General features: G+C 32.3%; 1 protein-coding gene across 10 annotated transcripts; it reads left to right on the top strand.

Moving 5' to 3' along the window:
• The first annotated feature begins 13 nt into the window (after nucleotides 1-13).
• On the top strand, nucleotides 14-18,013 carry Rbcn-3b (WD repeat-containing protein Rbcn-3B). Of its 10 annotated transcripts, none has more exons than XM_076776875.1 (26): nucleotides 14-147; nucleotides 294-458; nucleotides 1,018-1,196; nucleotides 1,277-1,509; nucleotides 1,591-1,733; nucleotides 3,392-3,582; nucleotides 3,656-3,801; nucleotides 5,250-5,276; nucleotides 6,476-6,566; nucleotides 6,656-7,070; nucleotides 7,214-7,434; nucleotides 7,760-7,979; nucleotides 8,106-8,220; nucleotides 8,330-8,535; nucleotides 8,615-8,752; nucleotides 8,867-8,935; nucleotides 9,577-9,672; nucleotides 10,385-10,597; nucleotides 10,676-10,940; nucleotides 11,007-11,226; nucleotides 11,314-11,539; nucleotides 11,836-12,161; nucleotides 12,398-12,721; nucleotides 12,790-12,891; nucleotides 13,103-13,300; nucleotides 13,621-18,013. In XM_076776875.1, exons 3-26 carry the CDS (start codon nucleotides 1,032-1,034, stop codon nucleotides 13,804-13,806), a joined length of 4,536 nt encoding a protein of 1,511 aa, XP_076632990.1. In that variant the 5' UTR covers nucleotides 14-147; nucleotides 294-458; nucleotides 1,018-1,031; the 3' UTR covers nucleotides 13,807-18,013. The 10 variants fall into 10 exon arrangements, with proteins under 10 accessions (XP_076632990.1, XP_076632987.1, XP_076632989.1 ...); XM_076776872.1 differs by having other exon boundaries at nucleotides 9,577-9,678; XM_076776874.1 differs by lacking the exon at nucleotides 5,250-5,276 and adding an exon at nucleotides 4,054-4,074 and having other exon boundaries at nucleotides 9,577-9,678.
• The last annotated feature ends 629 nt before the right edge of the window (nucleotides 18,014-18,642 follow it).

The following is an 18,642-nucleotide window of genomic DNA, read 5'->3' as shown; positions in this document are numbered from 1 at the left end:
GTGGAACAGCTGATTGTATGTGTATTCATCTATTCTCAACATCAAGATGGCCACGATCGTGAGAGTGCAGTAAGGATTGTATGATTTTTGGCATACATCGCCAGTTACGACGTTTGGGGCCGTTGTCATTAATATTCTGTATTTTCGGTAAATATTTCTTTGTTTTGTTAGATAGGACACGCGTTGATTTGCTGAAGTAATTGCATATAAATGCGATAAAATCAAAATACTGCAGATTGTCAGTGACATCTCGTGAATGTGATGTAGCAGACGCCTCTAATTGCTTTTAATAGGTTTTCTTCGAGAGCCTTAGTGTATCGCGTTGTTGCGATGGACTTTGTGGTAGATGCTTGTCAAGCCCTTTTTACTACGGATGAAGAATTGATTTATTATCAACGAAAATACCTGCTGTTAATATCGATGTAACGCTGATTATTCTTCGACTACTCTATAACAAGGTTTTGTCATTTATTTATTACGGGATTATTTTATTGCATTGTTAATTAACTGTTTATGTTGGATTATATATTTTGTTGAATTATTGTTATTTTATGTGTCGTAAGAGAAAGGTATATTGTAGCTGCAATTTTCATCTGTATATTTTCACAAATGAAACATGTGCTTAGCCTGTATATGTATTGCTGTATTGTCAAAACAAACAATTTGTTAACAAATCGATAAATCGAAAACAAATATTTCAATCACATTGTAAACTAAAAGTAATAATATGTTGTTTTAAAATGAGAATAAATGAACATTATATAATAAGAACAATAATTAAATATAGAAATGTTTTTATGTTAAAGAGATATTGAAATGTGATAATAATATTATATATAGTATTGTATGTATTTGTAATACATATAATAATTGCTTGTATTAACAATGTTTAAATGGTTTGGCATTTATTGAATTAATTAGCCATTAGATGCATTTATTAATAATATAGAATAAATGAATTAATATAAATCTTTTAGGATTAATGTGTATTTACAAGATTTATAAAATAAATTATAGGTTGAATTTTAAAAATGACAGCAGGTACAAGCCTGGTAGTACCCATAGTGCTATGGGGTCGTATAGCTCCAACTCATTGCATTTCTTGTATTTATTTATCTCGAGATCAAAAAACTTTGGTAACAGGATGTTACGATGGGCAGATATGTTTGTGGCAAGTGGATCCTGAAACACTAAATGTAAATATATTAAATGTAAAGTAGGGAATGTTTTAAATTATATTAAATTTAAATAATTTATCTGTCAATTATATATTAAGATGACCCCAAGATGTTTACTTGTTGGCCATACTGCTCCAATACTGTGCCTAAGTCGAGCAAGCGTCATTATGGAACAGAATTATATTGTCAGCAGCAGCGAAAGCGGAGAGATGTGCACTTGGGATTTAGTTGATGGAAAATGCAGAGAAGCTGTGAAACTTAGCAGTGTTCATACACAGATGTTGCCTTATGTCTCAGCTGATGCAGAAGATGTTAGACTTTTTTGTTCTGGGTATATCAAAATTACATAATATTTTTTTGAATAAATATATACATAGTTTCACATAGAAGAATATTTGCTTTATAATTTTAGGTACTACCCTGAGGTTTTAGTGATGGACCCTTTCAGCTTAGAAGTTTTGTTCACCTTAAGTTCGCGCGTGAATCCCGATTGGATCAGTGCTTTGCACGTTTTGCGGCCGACCAAACGGAAAGGTCGGTTCTACGTGTATACAAGTTAGTTACACTCCATCACACCTACACTTTATACCATAAGCTACCACTGTCTCTTTCTCTCTCTCTCTCCCTCTTTCTCTCACTTTCTCTGATTTCTCTACCAATCTATATTGTGCAAAAATTTACTACTGTAATAAAATAATATTTGTCACAGTATAATTTACTCAATTTAAATTTCAACTGACATTTAATCGCACAATATGTTTGGTATTTCCTGGTTTACCAATATTTCGTAAATAACCTTGTTGCTCAGAAGGTCTTCTTTCAAATATTAAAATCATTAATGTAGTATGTTTTCTTGGGGTACTTGTAGTTATAACGTTTATAGATTTCCTTCTTGCCTTTTGGTAAAGTATTTAACAGGAAGGTCTATGTATATAGATTTTATATTGTTTCAGGGTTTTGAATTGTCTGCTAGTCATTTTTTAAGCAATTAACTTAAAAAAGCTTTGTGGTTTGGGTATATTAGGGATTTTACATCTAATTAATTCTCTCTGTAAAGGTATTTTTTGATAATAATGTAATTTGGTAGTAGTACTACTAATAATAATATACTTTACTCTCTAATGATAATAATTTATACATTATTGAAATCTTAATAAAAGTTACATTGTTGCAGCATGTTAATGAATGACATGTGAAGGTACATCAGAATTATTTCACTGGTAGTCGAGGCTGTATGATTTCTTTCATACCTTCTTCCTCTTGGTCTTTTAAGTTTATATTTTTTTGAACAAAAAATCAAATCAAATGAACAGCCATTGTTAACATTTTAATTAATCCTCCTTTTTATACTAATTCCCTACACTTGCTTTTCATATCACAAAACTCCATCATTAAAGCATACATTGCATTTGCCTACATTCATTAATCACATTCATACCATATTACTGTAAACTCATGAATGTTTAAAATGTGTTAAATATTTGAATGTAATGAATGCAATTGATAGTGTTTTTTATAATTTCAAAAGAAATATCGTTCAATTTTGTGTTTATTTATTGTTATAGCAGTGTGTTCGATGTTTTATGTTTTAATCAATATGTAGAAAATTTTCATTTTCAGTGTTGCATTTTAAACTATATGTTATTTAATCAAACTACATATCATATTTGTGATGAGAAATTTTCTTTTCCTTTTTAGAATTTAAATTTTAGAAGTAGTTTTATTTATATAATAGATATAATTGTAGCTTGAGTAAAGACATATAATATAAATCTTAGATATGTTAGCTTTTAATACGTGGAATCTTTTAAGTTTAGTACAAAATTCAATATGCCTACATTTGGAATATTAACAATTATTCACTAGACTTTCAAGATAGCTTGTGCATGATTCAAGTAAGCATGAATCGAGCTCTCCACGTGGATATAATTATTTCATTATTATAATATGAAAGGTTTCATTTTGCATGAAATTGTAATACTATGTTACATGGGTTTATTAATTACAGCTATAATTGTTTCGAATATTTTTTTCCCTTTGTATTAGTGTATTTATTTGATAGTATTACTTGCAAAAAAACTTTAATTTCAAGTGCATTTATAATTCTTGTAAAGCGTTACTTTACTCTTTTACTGAAAATTCTTTTGCTTAAAATGCTATGACACTTAATTGGATGTAGTTAACGCGCAACAGGCGCTTCCATTCATTTAAAGACGATGTTGTACTGGCACTAACAACAACCGGCACGGTCAAGGTGTGGACTCTTCTCGGATATGAGAATCGTCATTGCGAACCCCTTTATGAACATGAAAGCAAACAGATACGATGTCTAAATGCACTTGCAATGACTTGTTGTCCATATAATCTGAGGACAGTATTAATTGTGTGTTCCAAAGATTGGCAGGTAAATTTCCTTATTACTATCATCTTTCTAATGTTGTTTAAGTTTGCTTTTATCAATGCATTGTTTAAATCAGATATACGATGCTGGCGATTTCTCGATCCTGTGTTCAATTTCTGCACCGCGCGGGGAACGTTGGATGGCTGGAGACTTTCTAGCTGCAGACAGAGTCATTTTATGGAATGACAAAGGTCATGGTTATCTCTATAAATTACCAGCTAAGTACGTTTTTAAATAAAACGCTATTCCTTCTTGTTACTCTATTTTTTTAATCATGGATATTTTACACTTTAGAATTCTTATGAAATATTCAAATTTTATTATTTCATTATATAGTAGAAGAGCTTGTAAATAATTCATAACATCAAATATTTTTAAGACAAAACATTAGTAATCATATTATCCAATACATATTACTTATAAATTTATTGAACTATCAATTTATTAAATAGACTATTCATTTGTTGCTTATAGAATTCTGGTACACCTTGACAGGTAGTTTTTTGAAAATTAGTATTGTAAACTTTTTCAGATCTAATAATTAACATATCAGTGTTTTTTATAAGAAAAAGATTTGTGATATTTAATTAAGAGTTGCTTACTTTTATGGCATAGCAAACAATACTAATATATATATATATATATATATACATATATATATATATATATATTTGTTTGCTCTAATTTGTTGTAATCAATTGTTATGCTAATTTAACAAATCTAAAACTAAGAATATAACAAGAATTTGTTAATTACATAATTTAATAAAGTAGCATACAATTTCTTCAGTAACATATAATACATCATTTTAAATACATGCTAGAAATATGTTTGTAATAGTTAAATATCTTATAGCATTTGCTAAATAACTTCAAATTAAAAACAAGATATCATTACAAGCGTATTTGACCTGAAATGTAATATAAAATACACCTAATGTAATTATTATACTTTTACAAATGCAATTGCAGTTGTTTAATGTTCTTTTTCGATACATTTTATTTAAATACATACATAGGAAAAATCATATCAGTCAGAAGCACCAATCTTTAAATTAAGCAAAGGCTTTAATTTTTAAGTCTGAATGCTATTCTGTAGAGGCACTTGCTGGCAATGCACACATTTAATATTTGTTCTCCTTATATTTCTTTACTCCATTTTCCATGAACATTCATATTCGATCATTATGTTGAAAATAGAAATTTTAATCTACCTATTTTACACAGAAACTATATTAACAAAGTTTTAATATTTATAAAGAAATATATATTATTTACTATATTCATAGTATACACTTTATGAATTGTTATAATATTGATTTTTGTAAAATATTTAGTACGTTTTGTTTCTAACAATTTTATACTTCTAGTATGAATACGTGGAATTTTAACATACATTTATTATGTTGTCGATAAACAAAGTTCATGTTTAATTGTTTTAATTATTCCATTAATGAGATCGAATTTAATGAGTTTTCTTAATAAATGAGAAGAGAACACCAAAAGCAGTGTATCTATGACCTAAGTAAAATTGTTATTAAAAGTGTGAAAATTCTTATATTGGAGAACAATTAACATATAATTAACACTGCAACTTGTTTTTACGGTGATGTGTCTTTTTCATATAATACACATCTACTTCATTCTACGGTGGATCTGGTGTTCTTCTAGCAAGCTGAAGGGCAAGGCTCTCAGCAGGTAACACTGCATTATCTTTATTACACACTCTTTTTCTTGTGTTCTCCACTGTAATTTCTCTATCTCTTTACCTGCGTTTTCTCATATATTCGTTTTGTTAATCATATTGCTCTTCTACTGATTTAGTTTTCATCATCAATTGTTCCTCTTCCTACTGAATGTCATAAATCAGGTGCCCTTTTACATATTTTTATATGTGTGTAAATGAAAGGTAAATACAGTGAAATGTACTTTAAAAATACAGTAACTCCTTAGTGATTGGTCATTTTGTACGTTATCTCCTATACATTTTCTAAATGATTCCCAGACCGTTTATAAATCACAAATTAATTAACACAAACAGAACAGTATAAGAATTTCACTGTATTCAGTTTCTGGCAAATAGGCATGAATAATGTAGTTTATTATCAAGAATTACACTATAATTGAAAAATTTCTAGACTAGAATATGAAACACAAAACAAAGATTTAATAAAAAGGAAATATTCTACTCCAAATTTTATGTTTCTGACCAAAATTGTACTTCTCTAGTAGTAATAGATATTTCAAAGAACAACGATTTATTCAATTTTCGTGTACTGTCTACTTATCAGTACATACATCATATTTTATTTTCTATATAACATAATTATTGAAAAGTATCATATAAAAACCTATTGAATGAGGACATTACAAATAAGGGCAATATGCATTTCTTTTGCTTTACATGTATCAATAGTTTCTGGATTAGGTGAATGGTGAAAATAATTATTTAAATAAAAAATAGTAGTGTTATGCCAGCTTAAGTAGTTTTAGTTACTCATGCTAAATTTTGTTGTTTGCACTCATCATGCAAGTAAATCTTTATAATTAAAGATTTTGTATTAGATTTACATCTAACTTAACAAATTTACTATACTATAACAAATTACTGTAAAAGATATATGATTATACAGATTGATTTAAACAAATTGTGCAATGCTTTACTGCTTAGTTATACATATCTTATTAAATAAATAATCAATTAAGCTGTTAAAATTAATAAATACATGTGAGCCTCCACCAAATATGATAATTATATACTGTTTATGGACTATATTATAAAACATTTATATTATATTAGAATCTGTCGTGGATTAATGTCCATAAATGGTGTTATGATAGGGCAAGAAATTGAAAATACTAACATATTCTTGTATATGTTTGTTTTAATCATATAGTAGTGTAGCAGACAATAAAAGTTTTCATACCGCGGGTGCTGAATACGATCAACCTTACTTATACTGCACTTTAACGCAACCTGGAGACAAGGTAATTTTAAAGTTCCTAATTAATAAAACTAGTTTTAAATGCATTGTACAAATTGAAATTATCAAGTACTACTTTACTTTTTATTGTAGCCTCTGTCGTGTCCTCCAGCAATGCGATTAGTTACAGTTCAACGACAAAATGAAACGCTAAAATATTTATTACGCGGTGATAGCGAAGGTGTTGTTGTTCTTTGGACAGTACCAGAAGTAACTACTCAACAATTGTCTCAAATTTGTCAGAATGAGCACTCAATGCCTGTTTCATTGTCGCCGGCAGTAAAAGTAAGTCTTATGGCTGCTTGGGCACAAATGAAACCACCGCCGGTTGGAATATTAGATCAGTTGGACAGTGGGGACGGACATGGTATAAAGTTAACAGCTAGTATTTATTTACCACAACAAAGTCGCCTAGTTGTTGGTCGTGAAGACGGCAGTATTATTATTGTTCCTGCAACGCAAACAGTCATGCTTCAGTTACTTCATGGCCATCACCAACAATACGATGGTACAATAAATTTATACTTCGGAACTTTACTATCAAATATAATGATGTTTTGATTTGCTAGTATAAACCTTTTCTTTAGTTCTAACAAAATAACAAATTTACACTATACATTTTTCTCTCTATTTTATTACGTGGTCCCATAGATTGGCCTCCGCATCAAGTACTTTTGGGTCACTCTGGCCGAGTGAATTGCCTGTTGTATCCACACGGAGCGGCACCGCGATATGACCGAGTACATCTCGTTTCTGGTTCTGTTGATTTTGCTGTATGTTTGTGGGATCTTTATGCCGGTACACTAATTCATAGATTCTGTGTCCATGCTGGTGAAATTACACAATTGATGGTGCCACCTGATAATTGCAGTGTACGCTACATTTTTTTAATCGTCTATAGCGAACAGAATGTTTTGCGAAATAACTGTTATACTACTTCAAGTTTCAATGAAAAGATAGTTTCTTTCCGTGTGTTAGATTGTTTGGAAAGTTCGTTTCACTCGTCCCGGCTGATCTCAGCTGGTTGACGAAACAATTCTGAAGTGTCTCATTCATATAAAAGATTTGAAACAAATTTTCCATACAATCTAATACATTACCATTTAATACAATTTTGTAACAGTTATTTCATAATATATTTTTCATAATTTTATACTTTCTTATTATCCATGCATTTGTAATCTAATCTTTTTTCAGCCTAGAATACAAAAGTGTGTTTGCAGTGTCGCATCAGATCATAGTGTTACTTTATTGTCGCTAACAGAAAGGAAGTGTGTTGTTCTTGCGTCGCGACACCTGTTTCCAGTTGTCACGATAAAGTGGAGGCCGTTAGATGATTTTATGATAGTTGGATGTTCGGATGGAGCTGTGTACGTATGGCAAATGGAAACTGGTCATCTAGATCGTGTGTTACATGGTATGCATAATTTTTCAGTTTTCATATTTTTTTATATAAAATGGTTTAAAGTCTATTATGCAAGGTGTCCCAGGCAAAGACTAAAAACAGCATGTTTTATATTAAACTTGATTAAAATAATTACAGGTATTATTGCAGAGGAGGTACTTTACGCGTGTGACGAAAACACTATAGCTGCAGCTGGAGGATCGGTCGCTGGTGGCGAACTAGGCTTAGCCAATCCTGCTGTACATTTCTTTAGGTAAATGAAATCTTGCAACATGGATGGTGAGAAACTTGTGTGAATTTTAGGGAAAGGTTCCTGAAAAGCAATTCTTCTTTATCATATTTGTTGTATTTTATTTCTTCAGAGGTTTAAGGCATAGAAATCTCTCTGCTATAAGACACGCAACGCAAAGAGGGTTGCATCAGCTGCAACAACTTCATGGTGGACAGGGACCAGATCACGGAAGTCAAATAAAAGCGAAGGGCGCCCCTTTATTGATTCAAGGCTTCAGAAGTAATCCTAAAGACCCAGAAAGTCATATTTTATTTTTTGACATAGAAGCATTAATAGGTACTTGTTACTTCTGTTTTGTTTACAACGTATGTAATAACAAATTGATAGAGGTGTTTCTCTTTTTTCTATTATATAGTACAATTACTTAGCGACGAGTATGGAGCTATGTCACCAGGTTCTTTGGAAGCACAAGGGCTGATTTCAGCTTCGGAGTATCAAAAAGTTGCAGCACTGACGCAGTCTGCTAGTCCAGATGCACATAAAAAAATTGCAGGTTAAGACCAATTTTTTTTTTCCCGTAATATAAATAAAAATATTGCTTTTGAACATTTTAATATGATTCGAATTAGTTAAAAAAGAAAATATATACTAACATGCCACTTTATAGACTTTTTCGGTCGCGTCAAGGATAAGGCAGGCGACGTTGAACGAATTTTAAAGGAAAAGGATCGTCACGGTATCGTTCTCTGTTATTGCTTCATTTTACAAATTGTAGTTTGTGTCTGGTTATTTATTTGTTTATTTTTTTATATACCTTGTAGAGAGAAGGTTTAATAAGGATCTCATGCAAGATCATTAGATTTTCTTTATATATTACTTATTGCACAAGCTATTCATTATCCAATCAATGCACACATAAAATTCTTCTCGTGTGATTGCATGTGCACAAACGTAGGTGGTTTTATGTATATTTGTGAGATACAATGTACAGCTCGAAGTATATTCTGAGCGTTCGGAAAGTTTTAGGCAGTGTTAATTCGGTTTAATTAGTATTCCTATACACTTATTGATCAATCGAAATTTACTTCATTCATGTTCATTCGTTAAACACGTTTGAGAGAGAAGCTTGGTATAGTGAATCGGTGTTTTGTATTCTTAATTCTCCTAACGCTTGATGACATTTCTGTTATACTGGATACATTGTTTCACGGATATAACTCAAATACGCTCTTTCTTGGAATGTTTATTTCATATAATACTCATCACAGATTTCATAGTGCCTGTAATCCATACTTCAGCTGTAGTCGTTAGTTAGAAGACTCGTGTTGAGAACGTATTCGTTTATTGACATCGTCTAAAGCAGATTTCTTTCTGTAGGTATATTGGCTAAAATGAAGGAGGGAGCAGAGAACGTACACACTAAAATTCAGGCCAAGGTGGAAAGCGTTGGCCTCAAGCCGTCGACTCTCGACGGTAAAGGTTAGCCACGATTTAAGGAAGATGGCTGAGTCATTGTATTTTCTGTTGCTATAATCACATCGCATGGTTTTTTTTTCTTTTGTTAGTTCAGATTTGTCGTTCGGCTTCTCAGTTTCTTCATTTTGTATATAAAATGCATTTATTCTTTATTTCAATTTTTACGATACAAGTGTGATCGCTAACTTTTCTTTTGATGCACTTACACGTCGATTTACAATTTGAACAGTCGTTAATTTTTATACAAATTTATTTCAGACTATTATTCTATAAATACGCTATATAATGTGGTACTTTTATGTACAAAAGCGAGTGATAAACGAAAAATTTTAGTATAGGAAATGTAAATCATATTTTAGGGAATCATTCGTGTTGCTCCTAATTAATTTCTTTCGTTTATTTCGTATGTTAAGTAGATATATTTTATAAATTTCAGGTTTTTGTTTTATATATTCATGTTCTTATTTATAGACTTCTTATCTGTGTATGTTATCGTAAGACTTTCCACATATCTTACACAATGAATATTTAAGAAATGTATTAGCATCTGATTATTGAAACATTTTTCATATTTTTATTTTAGAAAATTCTTGTACAAATATGAAACATTTCAAACATTGATGTTATACTTTCATTTCTCCGACGCACATTTGTGTAAATTAAAAATTCTCCTAGTTATAGTTACTCAAGAAGTTTTAACCCTTCACAGGGGACCACTGGAATAACAGCGATGCTGCAAAAAACAATTTAAAACGGAACGGAACTTTTAACGAACCGAATGCAACTATGGAAGTTGCTCAGCTTATATTGAGTCTATTGCATGCCTGGGGCATGGATCCAGATTTAGATCGTGTTTGCGAAGGAAAACTTGGTTTATTAAGGCCCATGGTTCCCGTTTCTTTTGGAGTATTGTCGAAAGGAGGTATAAATAGAAAATATCGGAAGTTCAATTCTACTGTTCATTGTATCAGTATTGTTAAATCAACATTATTTACTATAGGTTATATGTCATTGTTATTACCAACTTGGCAAACGCAATTGGAACCAGCCGGCGAACCTATAACACAATTGGAACAACGTTTGCCAGTCGAATTAGTTAGGCAAGAAAGGCTCACCAGAGCGTTCACGGCAAGAGCACATTGGGAGTTGTCTACCACATTAACCAGTAATCATTTATTGGCAGTAGTCGCTTTGGCGAATACGTTAATGTCAATGAACAATGCAACATTTGTACCTGAACAAGAACGAAATCGAAAACTGCATAGGTCAGCCAGCTATCTTGTAGAAAAAGTTAGGACGTAGGATAGATCTTATTAATATATTTTATGCAGGCCGGGTAACAGATCGGCGGTTAATTGGAACAAAGCGGAAGAAGAAAACGAAGAAATTTATACAGTACAGCAGGCACAGATTAAACAAGGTTGGTCCCTCCTAGCAACATTGCATTGTGTGCTTCTACCTGATAAAGTAGCTGTACAAGGTGGTGCAAAAACATTCAAACGACCTTTAGTCGAAATGATGGCACGGCGGTGGCAACATCAATGTCTTGAGGTTAGCAATAGCATGCAAACATGCATAAACGTGGTTAAAGACACATACGGACACGGGGGGTAAACACTATTGTTTGGTAACTTTTAGATCCGCGAAGCGGCGCAAGCTTTACTACTCGCTGAATTGGGTAGAATGGGTCCAAAAGGAAGGAAAGCATTAGTAGATAGTTGGTCGCAATATCTACCGATGTACAGCGTTCAAGAGCCTATTGCACCACAAGTACAAAACCAAAGTCCTCCGGCGTCCAATAGTCCAATTCCACCAACCGAATCACATCCGGAAGAAGAAGATGAAGAGGAGGAATTAGTGGAAGGTAATTTATGTATACAATTATACTCGTATATGTATATTAGGTGTGGAAATTAATTCGTTGCTTTTATGGTGATTTGGAAATAGCAACAGTAGACTCTAAGAAATATTAAAAGAATCGATAACGCGACATGATTTTTCGTAATAGCAGCAAAAAGATGTCTTTCGATGTGAAAATTATAATATTATATTCATAAACTTTGAATTTCATGAAAAAAGCGTCTGAATTAATTTGCACACCTAATAATTTTAGGATAAAAAGAAATTGTACATAATTTCTATCGACAAAAATAAATGTAGCCAGGAAACCATCGAGCGTAGCGGAATTGAAACAGAAACAAACGACAGCAGTCGTATTATTAGGCGTGATAGGAGCCGAATTTGGGCAAGACGTTACTACAATGAATCAGAAAAGGGATAATGAACAGAGACGAAAGAGTTCGATTGTAGAAGGTTTTGGAATAGGAAATAATAATGTTGCCAGGCATACTAGTATGGCGCTTACGCATCTACTACATGCGCCACACTCTCCAAAATTGCCTTTGCACACAGCATTACGAAGAGCGGCAATTGATCTCATTGGTAGAGGTTTCACCGTCTGGGAACCCTATCTCGACGTATCAAAAGTAAGAGAAAATTACTATCTTAATGAACTGATCTTCATTACCCTTTGCGGTATTTTCTTGCACCATATAAATTATTGATCTCTTATCTAAGTTATATTGGACTGATACGCAGAGTATCTCAGTAATTCTATTATAAAGCGGTACCTCCATTACTTTTAATTATCTCTTCTTCTCTGAGGCCACATATATATAGTTTAAAAGAAAATATTTATTAATTTCGTGATATTATAATGTAGGTATTATTGAGACTACTGGAAATGTGTTGTGATGCTGATAAATTAGTACCAAGCATGACGTACGGCCTTCCACTTACACCTCAAGCCGACACATGTCGTACAGCTCGTCATGCATTAACTTTGATAGCAACTGTCAGACCCGCGGCATTCATTACTACAATGGCACGAGAGGTGGCCAGATTTAATACACTGCAACAAAACGCGCAAACACTAAATGTAAACATAGGTGCAAGTGTTCTAGCTAGGGCAAAACCAGAAATACTCAGAATCGTTGAACAATTAATTGATAAAATGCAGAGTGAAATGAACGATCTTTTAGTCGAGGTAAAAATAACAGTATTTATAGAGATCTGGGAAAATCTGAAACACTTTTGCACGTATAATGTAATAAGCATTTACAGGTCATGGATATTATTTTACATTGTCTGGACCCGGGTCATCTTAAAACTAAATCATTGAACGATGTATTTCCAGCAGTATGCAGATTTAATCAAGTAAGTCAATGTATACTAGTAGTTAATCAAAATTAGTATCTAATATGGTTGGTTGTTCTTCAGTAGACGAAGAAGGTATTTTTACTTGCTCTTGTATATTAATGAGAAAGGTTTAGCTATATGTATACAGGGGGTATCCGTCCCTAAACGAGCAAGTAAAAGTGTCGTTAGTGTTAAGTATTAGCTCGTAATAAATAGATAATTTCTTCAGGTAAGCCATTGTCCAGCAACGCGCAGGATAGCAGTAGGTAGTCGTAGCGGTCAACTCGCTCTTTATGAATTGCGAGGAAACGTTAAATGCCAGACAGTACCTGCGCATACAGCACCTGTGACCGCGTTAGCATTTTCACCCGAGGGCAAGTTCCTGGTTAGTTATTCTTGTGCGGAAAACAAATTGTGTTTTTGGCAGGTACGAAATTTTTTACCTCGTTAACGCTGAAACCTTTATAGATATCAACATGTTTTTTTAAATATTGCATAATGTCTCAAGCATCTTCTAAATTATTAACTGTACAGTAGACTCCCTCTTAACCGGCCTCTATGGGACTGGGCCTCCGGTCAGATAAACGAATGACCAATTAATCCGAAATTATCAAACAGGACCGAATAACTAGGAGTCTACTGTATTTTCACATAACCATTCTATCGCTGTAGAAAGCTTCACTAACCGGTGAAATTTGCAGTTTGACTATTTCGATAATATTAATTGGGAACTTCAAACATTTTCAGCAAACAAATAGCGGTATGTTCGGCCTAGGTAATTCGCAAACGCGTTGCGTTAAGTCGTACAGTACCGCGCCGATTAACGACGTGGCGCGATTAAACCCAATGCGATTAGCTCGATTGATATGGATAAACAATCGAACGGTTACGTTAATGCTTGCCGATGGATCTGAAACACGATTCAACGTCTAAACCGCAGATGACCTCTCCTATTCCAGTACTGGGCAAACAATGATAAAACTGAACAGTACAGCAAGTGGGATCAGTATAGGCAAAAACGTGGAATCATCGTAGGCAAAAAAAAATAACCGAAAGTGCCGTCGTGAATGTTGGTGCGTTTATTGGTACTTCATAGTGCTAGTGCTAAATAATCGGATACCGTATCGTACGGAATATGTTTGAGTGATGAATTTCATCGTTCTACGACGCAGGATATGGCATAGCGATTATCGTCGAGTATGGTACGAAAATTTGTTCCTTTTCAATCTATCTTATCTTTTTTCTTTCCATTTACGTAATTGAAATTTTTTCGTTTCTTGGTTGTGCACGGACACGCTCGATTGTTTGCGTTGCTGTAGCATCCAGAGATAGTTGAATGCCGTAACGCATTAAGAAAGAAATATTCTTTTTACTCAGTAATTTAATTGCACTATCATTTGATTATTAACTACGTAGCTATCTAATCTGATTTCATTCAAATTTTGCGAGTCTAGGTCGCAGTTAAATATATAAAATGGAATTTTGTAATGAAAATGTTTCTACAGAAAAGGATTTGTATGCCGTACTGTACATTTATGCAATGTTACGCTACCGCGTGTGCTATTTAAGCCACGTTTTCATTATTCCTAAAACCCCAATGTAATAGTTGAAAGGTTACCTTACGGAATCTCGCGTTGAAAGTACATACATGTGTATATATACATACCAAAAAAAGAGGAAAAAAAAAATATGAATTGTCGCCCAAGGATTTGTACATACATAATACAGTGGCGAACCCATAGGTCAGTGTAACAATTTATACGAATTGTCTTATGTTTAATCTGTTTATGTATAGTTAAACGCTTCAAATGAATTCCTGTTTTACGAATTTTACACGTGTTTATCTGTCACGTGATTTTTACCATTTAGCAAGTTAAATATTCCCGTGTCTTATAAGACACTCTCTATAAAAAGAACTGTGTATCGAGATCCGTTCATAATCACCACTCGATCGCACATGTTTAGTATTTATGACTGGGGATTGAAAAAGTTTTGAAAATAACTGTTATATATTTTATATAATACCATAACTATATTGGGAAAACGGTTCTAATGTAATATCAGTTTCGGTTGAAGTGTTTTATAAATATTTGTATTCTCATCATTTATAAAAGAAATTTGTTGAAATCAAACCAGGCGTGTAAGATTTTGCAATAAATTTTTTTAATATAAATGAACACACATATAAAGATTATATATACTAAATTTTAACAAGATTGAGTAATTAATAGCAAAAATATATTAATATTAATATAAATAGAACAAAAACTAAGTTCTTGGGTGACTCTTTCAACATCTTGTGCCGTTGCGCGGATTTTATATCCTTCGATGAGTTTGCATTTGGATGATTATCAAAAAAAAAAAAAAAAAAAATAAAAAAAAAACGTTTATTACAATAGTTTTATTATTTAATATTTCGTCGATCTACCTTGATGCTTTAATCGATTTTGCATACTTTTCACTCTGAAGTGTAGATAAAGAATGGGGAATATGATAAATGATTGCGAATAGTATTTTTTGGATTATTATCTTATTGAAAATAATAATTATCTTGCAGGCTTAGTTTCATTACTATTACATCAGAACCGCTATTTCAGTAACAGTTATAAGATTATTTCGGTTCTTCTTAACTGTTTGCGAAACAGAAATCGAAATTGCAACAGTTTTCAATCCCTGTTTATGGCTAAAAACGAAATAACAGTGAAGATGAATGGTTAAATTCTTTAGTGAAAGAATCGAAAGTGTGTAACTTTTGTGACAGTTGTCCGAGATTTCAATACGCTCTGTAGTTACCTAATGGTTTTTATAAATATGCCACGCGAAAACAATTATGTAATAATATTTATTTCATTGTTTAGAATCCGAAAAGTGAAGGATTGAATTTAATCTGTAGTCGTCCAAACGTGAAATGTAATTTCTTTGTTATTTTCGGTTTCGAATTAAGATGTCTCCATTTGTAAAGCGATAGAGATTTGTAGATGATATCAAGTTCATTTAGCTTAATTTATTATCGTTATTCCCTCTTGGAATTTTAGTGCAATGTTTTATGTAAGCATGGTAAACATATACGCGTATGTGTGTACTGTTTTGATTAGAGAAATGACGACTTCGTTGTCCAGATTCTTACAGACGCGTTAACGGAAGTATGCAATTGTGTGTTTAAACGTTGCAGTTTAGTTACGTCTATCATGGATCGCACAAAATCACGAGTGTATCTTCCAAAACATGACAAATTTTTGGATGTAATTAAATACCATGTGTTTAGAGACAAAAATAAAAGATCTTACAAGGGGATTGTGCAACATACAGGTCAACGAATTGGCTCAAATTTGATCGAACACAGTAAAAACATAAACAGTTCTATGGACTTAAATTTAGTCATGCGACTTTTTTTAATCATAAATTTTTTTTCTGACAATTAAAATATCAGTGATTAACAATAGTTTAAATAATTTATACAGAAATGTACACTCTGTGCAATAGTTAAGCCAAATCGGTAGCACGAATGTTATGCAGTTCTCATATCAGGGACGACGAGTTGCGTTAATCGAGCAGAATATAACAAACGTTAATACCAAAATAATTTTTATTATCGATACCTCAACATGTTCATCGAATTCATTCGCTGTTATTCCTTCTGCCTCTTGCAGTAATTACTCGAAACGTGATAGCTGTAGCAGAGAAATTTTTCTAAAAAGGAATAGTGCAAATTTACCACATTGATACTTCAAAAGGGTAGAAGTTTTATAAGTAAAAAATCTTCCATACAAAAGTTTGTTCTTTTTTGCGTAGTATACGAATCTGTAAATAAAAATATAGATTTTCAAGTTACCCTTGAAAACGTTCGACAAATAAATAATAAATAAGCCAGATACACATCCATACACGAAAGTATTCGAATGCTTATACTTATAACATTCATTTATTGTAAACATGTACCAAAAGTAGCTTACAAAAGTATTTGAACTTGATATATCGTTGAATTATTTTCTAATTTCGTTTATCTGATCTTAGGACCCATTCCTTGTATTGTTTGTATTATATCAAATATCAGTTTCACATACGTATTCCGTTAGTTGAATGTCATAATATTTTCGTGTACAAGTGTAGGTAGGCGAATGGATTGGAAAATGCGAAATCAAATCTTATCGATAACAAAATTTAAGTGATATTATTGTTTCGATTATCGTGAGAAGGAAGAAATATTAGTACCGCAAGAATATGTCACGCAGGCGTGTCTACGGCCGGTATCGAAACGAAATACTAGTAAACGCAGAAAAGAAGTATGAGACGACGGATCTGCTCCCCGACATAGCATCTCATCGTGGCGAATCGAACGATTACTATGCGTTACTTGTATCTTGTATATAAAACCAAACTATGCCTAATTGTATCTATGTAATTATTTATGTGTACATTATGTACTTTATCGTGCCCTGCTTATGGTTAAATCAATCCTGTCCGAAACATATTCTTAAGAGCAATCGTATCTTTCTCAGATCAGTTACCAATATGAACATCACATAAGTCAATATGCTGTGTTATGTATACGTGCCTAATTAAGCACAGTAACGATACGACGCGTAAACAAAGATAACATCTCGTAAAGGACTCCACCCATGGACAGGATTGAACTACACGAAACTCGATCGAGAAAATGGTCAATGATGGATACTCGATATTTCAGTCTTCGAAGTGAATCAATCTTTGGAAAACTTCGAATAATTCTATCTTCTTAAATCAAGTAACATTTTCAAAGTTCAACGAATATGATAAATGTACTTTTGGAATAAAAATTGTTATGAAAAATTTATTTCTTTTTGAAAATGATAATAAGCTAAATTTCCTATATTTCTCGTACGAAGGGAGCCAAGAAAGCCTACTCGTAAGTGCTTGATTTCTTAAGAACTACATAACGTTCTAATTGTTTCGACTAATTGATCTCTCGATGTTTTCCATTGTTCACTCGAAACATTTCGAGTAATTCTAGATTCCATCACTAACAGTAATGTTTAATGCAAAGGAAAGTATACCGCACGTGTTGTTAATCGTTATGCAATAATCGAATGTATTTAAATGTAATCAATGTCAAACGCGTTGCGTTGAAAATCCGATAATATATACACAATGAAGACGAAAATCGTTTCTACCTTGATAAATTTTACTAACTCAATCATTTGTATTAGAGAAAGTATCAAAATTTTTATTTGTTATACCAAGAATTATACAATAAATTAGATATTTTTTATTAGTATCAGAAGACAAATGACACAGATATAAATTGTAAACTTGATCAAAGCCTTAATGGTGGAAATTTTTATAGATAAAACATGATACACGATATTTAAATAATAAATATTCAATGTCGTGTTTGTAGGAATTGTTCATAAACATATATAAAGGAAATACCTGGGTAAGGAGATAAACTACATTATCAATGCAATGACAAATCTTTTTCAGTTTTTATTTTTTCATGCCATTTTGTTTCAAGTATAGCTACAGCCGATTCCAATACTAGCCATGTTAAACGAGAAACAATAAAACCGCGAAAATCTGATTTTGCATTTGATAGAAAGAGTACGCAGTATTTATGCATCTCTGTCTATCTAGTACAAAATCGGATTCTCGTACCTTTATTGTTTTTCGCTCAACATGGCCCGTACTAGAGACTAAATCTATCTTATAATCTAGAGTCAGTTGTGAAACGTCACTGATCTATATATAGACTATAAAGATCAGTGGGTAACGTCGCATGTGACACGGCAATGC

This window comes from Colletes latitarsis, chromosome 11, assembly GCF_051014445.1.
Source record: "Colletes latitarsis isolate SP2378_abdomen chromosome 11, iyColLati1, whole genome shotgun sequence".
Taxonomy (NCBI): Eukaryota; Metazoa; Arthropoda; class Insecta; order Hymenoptera; family Colletidae; genus Colletes; species Colletes latitarsis.
Note: the sequence above shows the minus strand (reverse complement) of the source record. Positions and strands in the feature narration are given on the sequence as shown.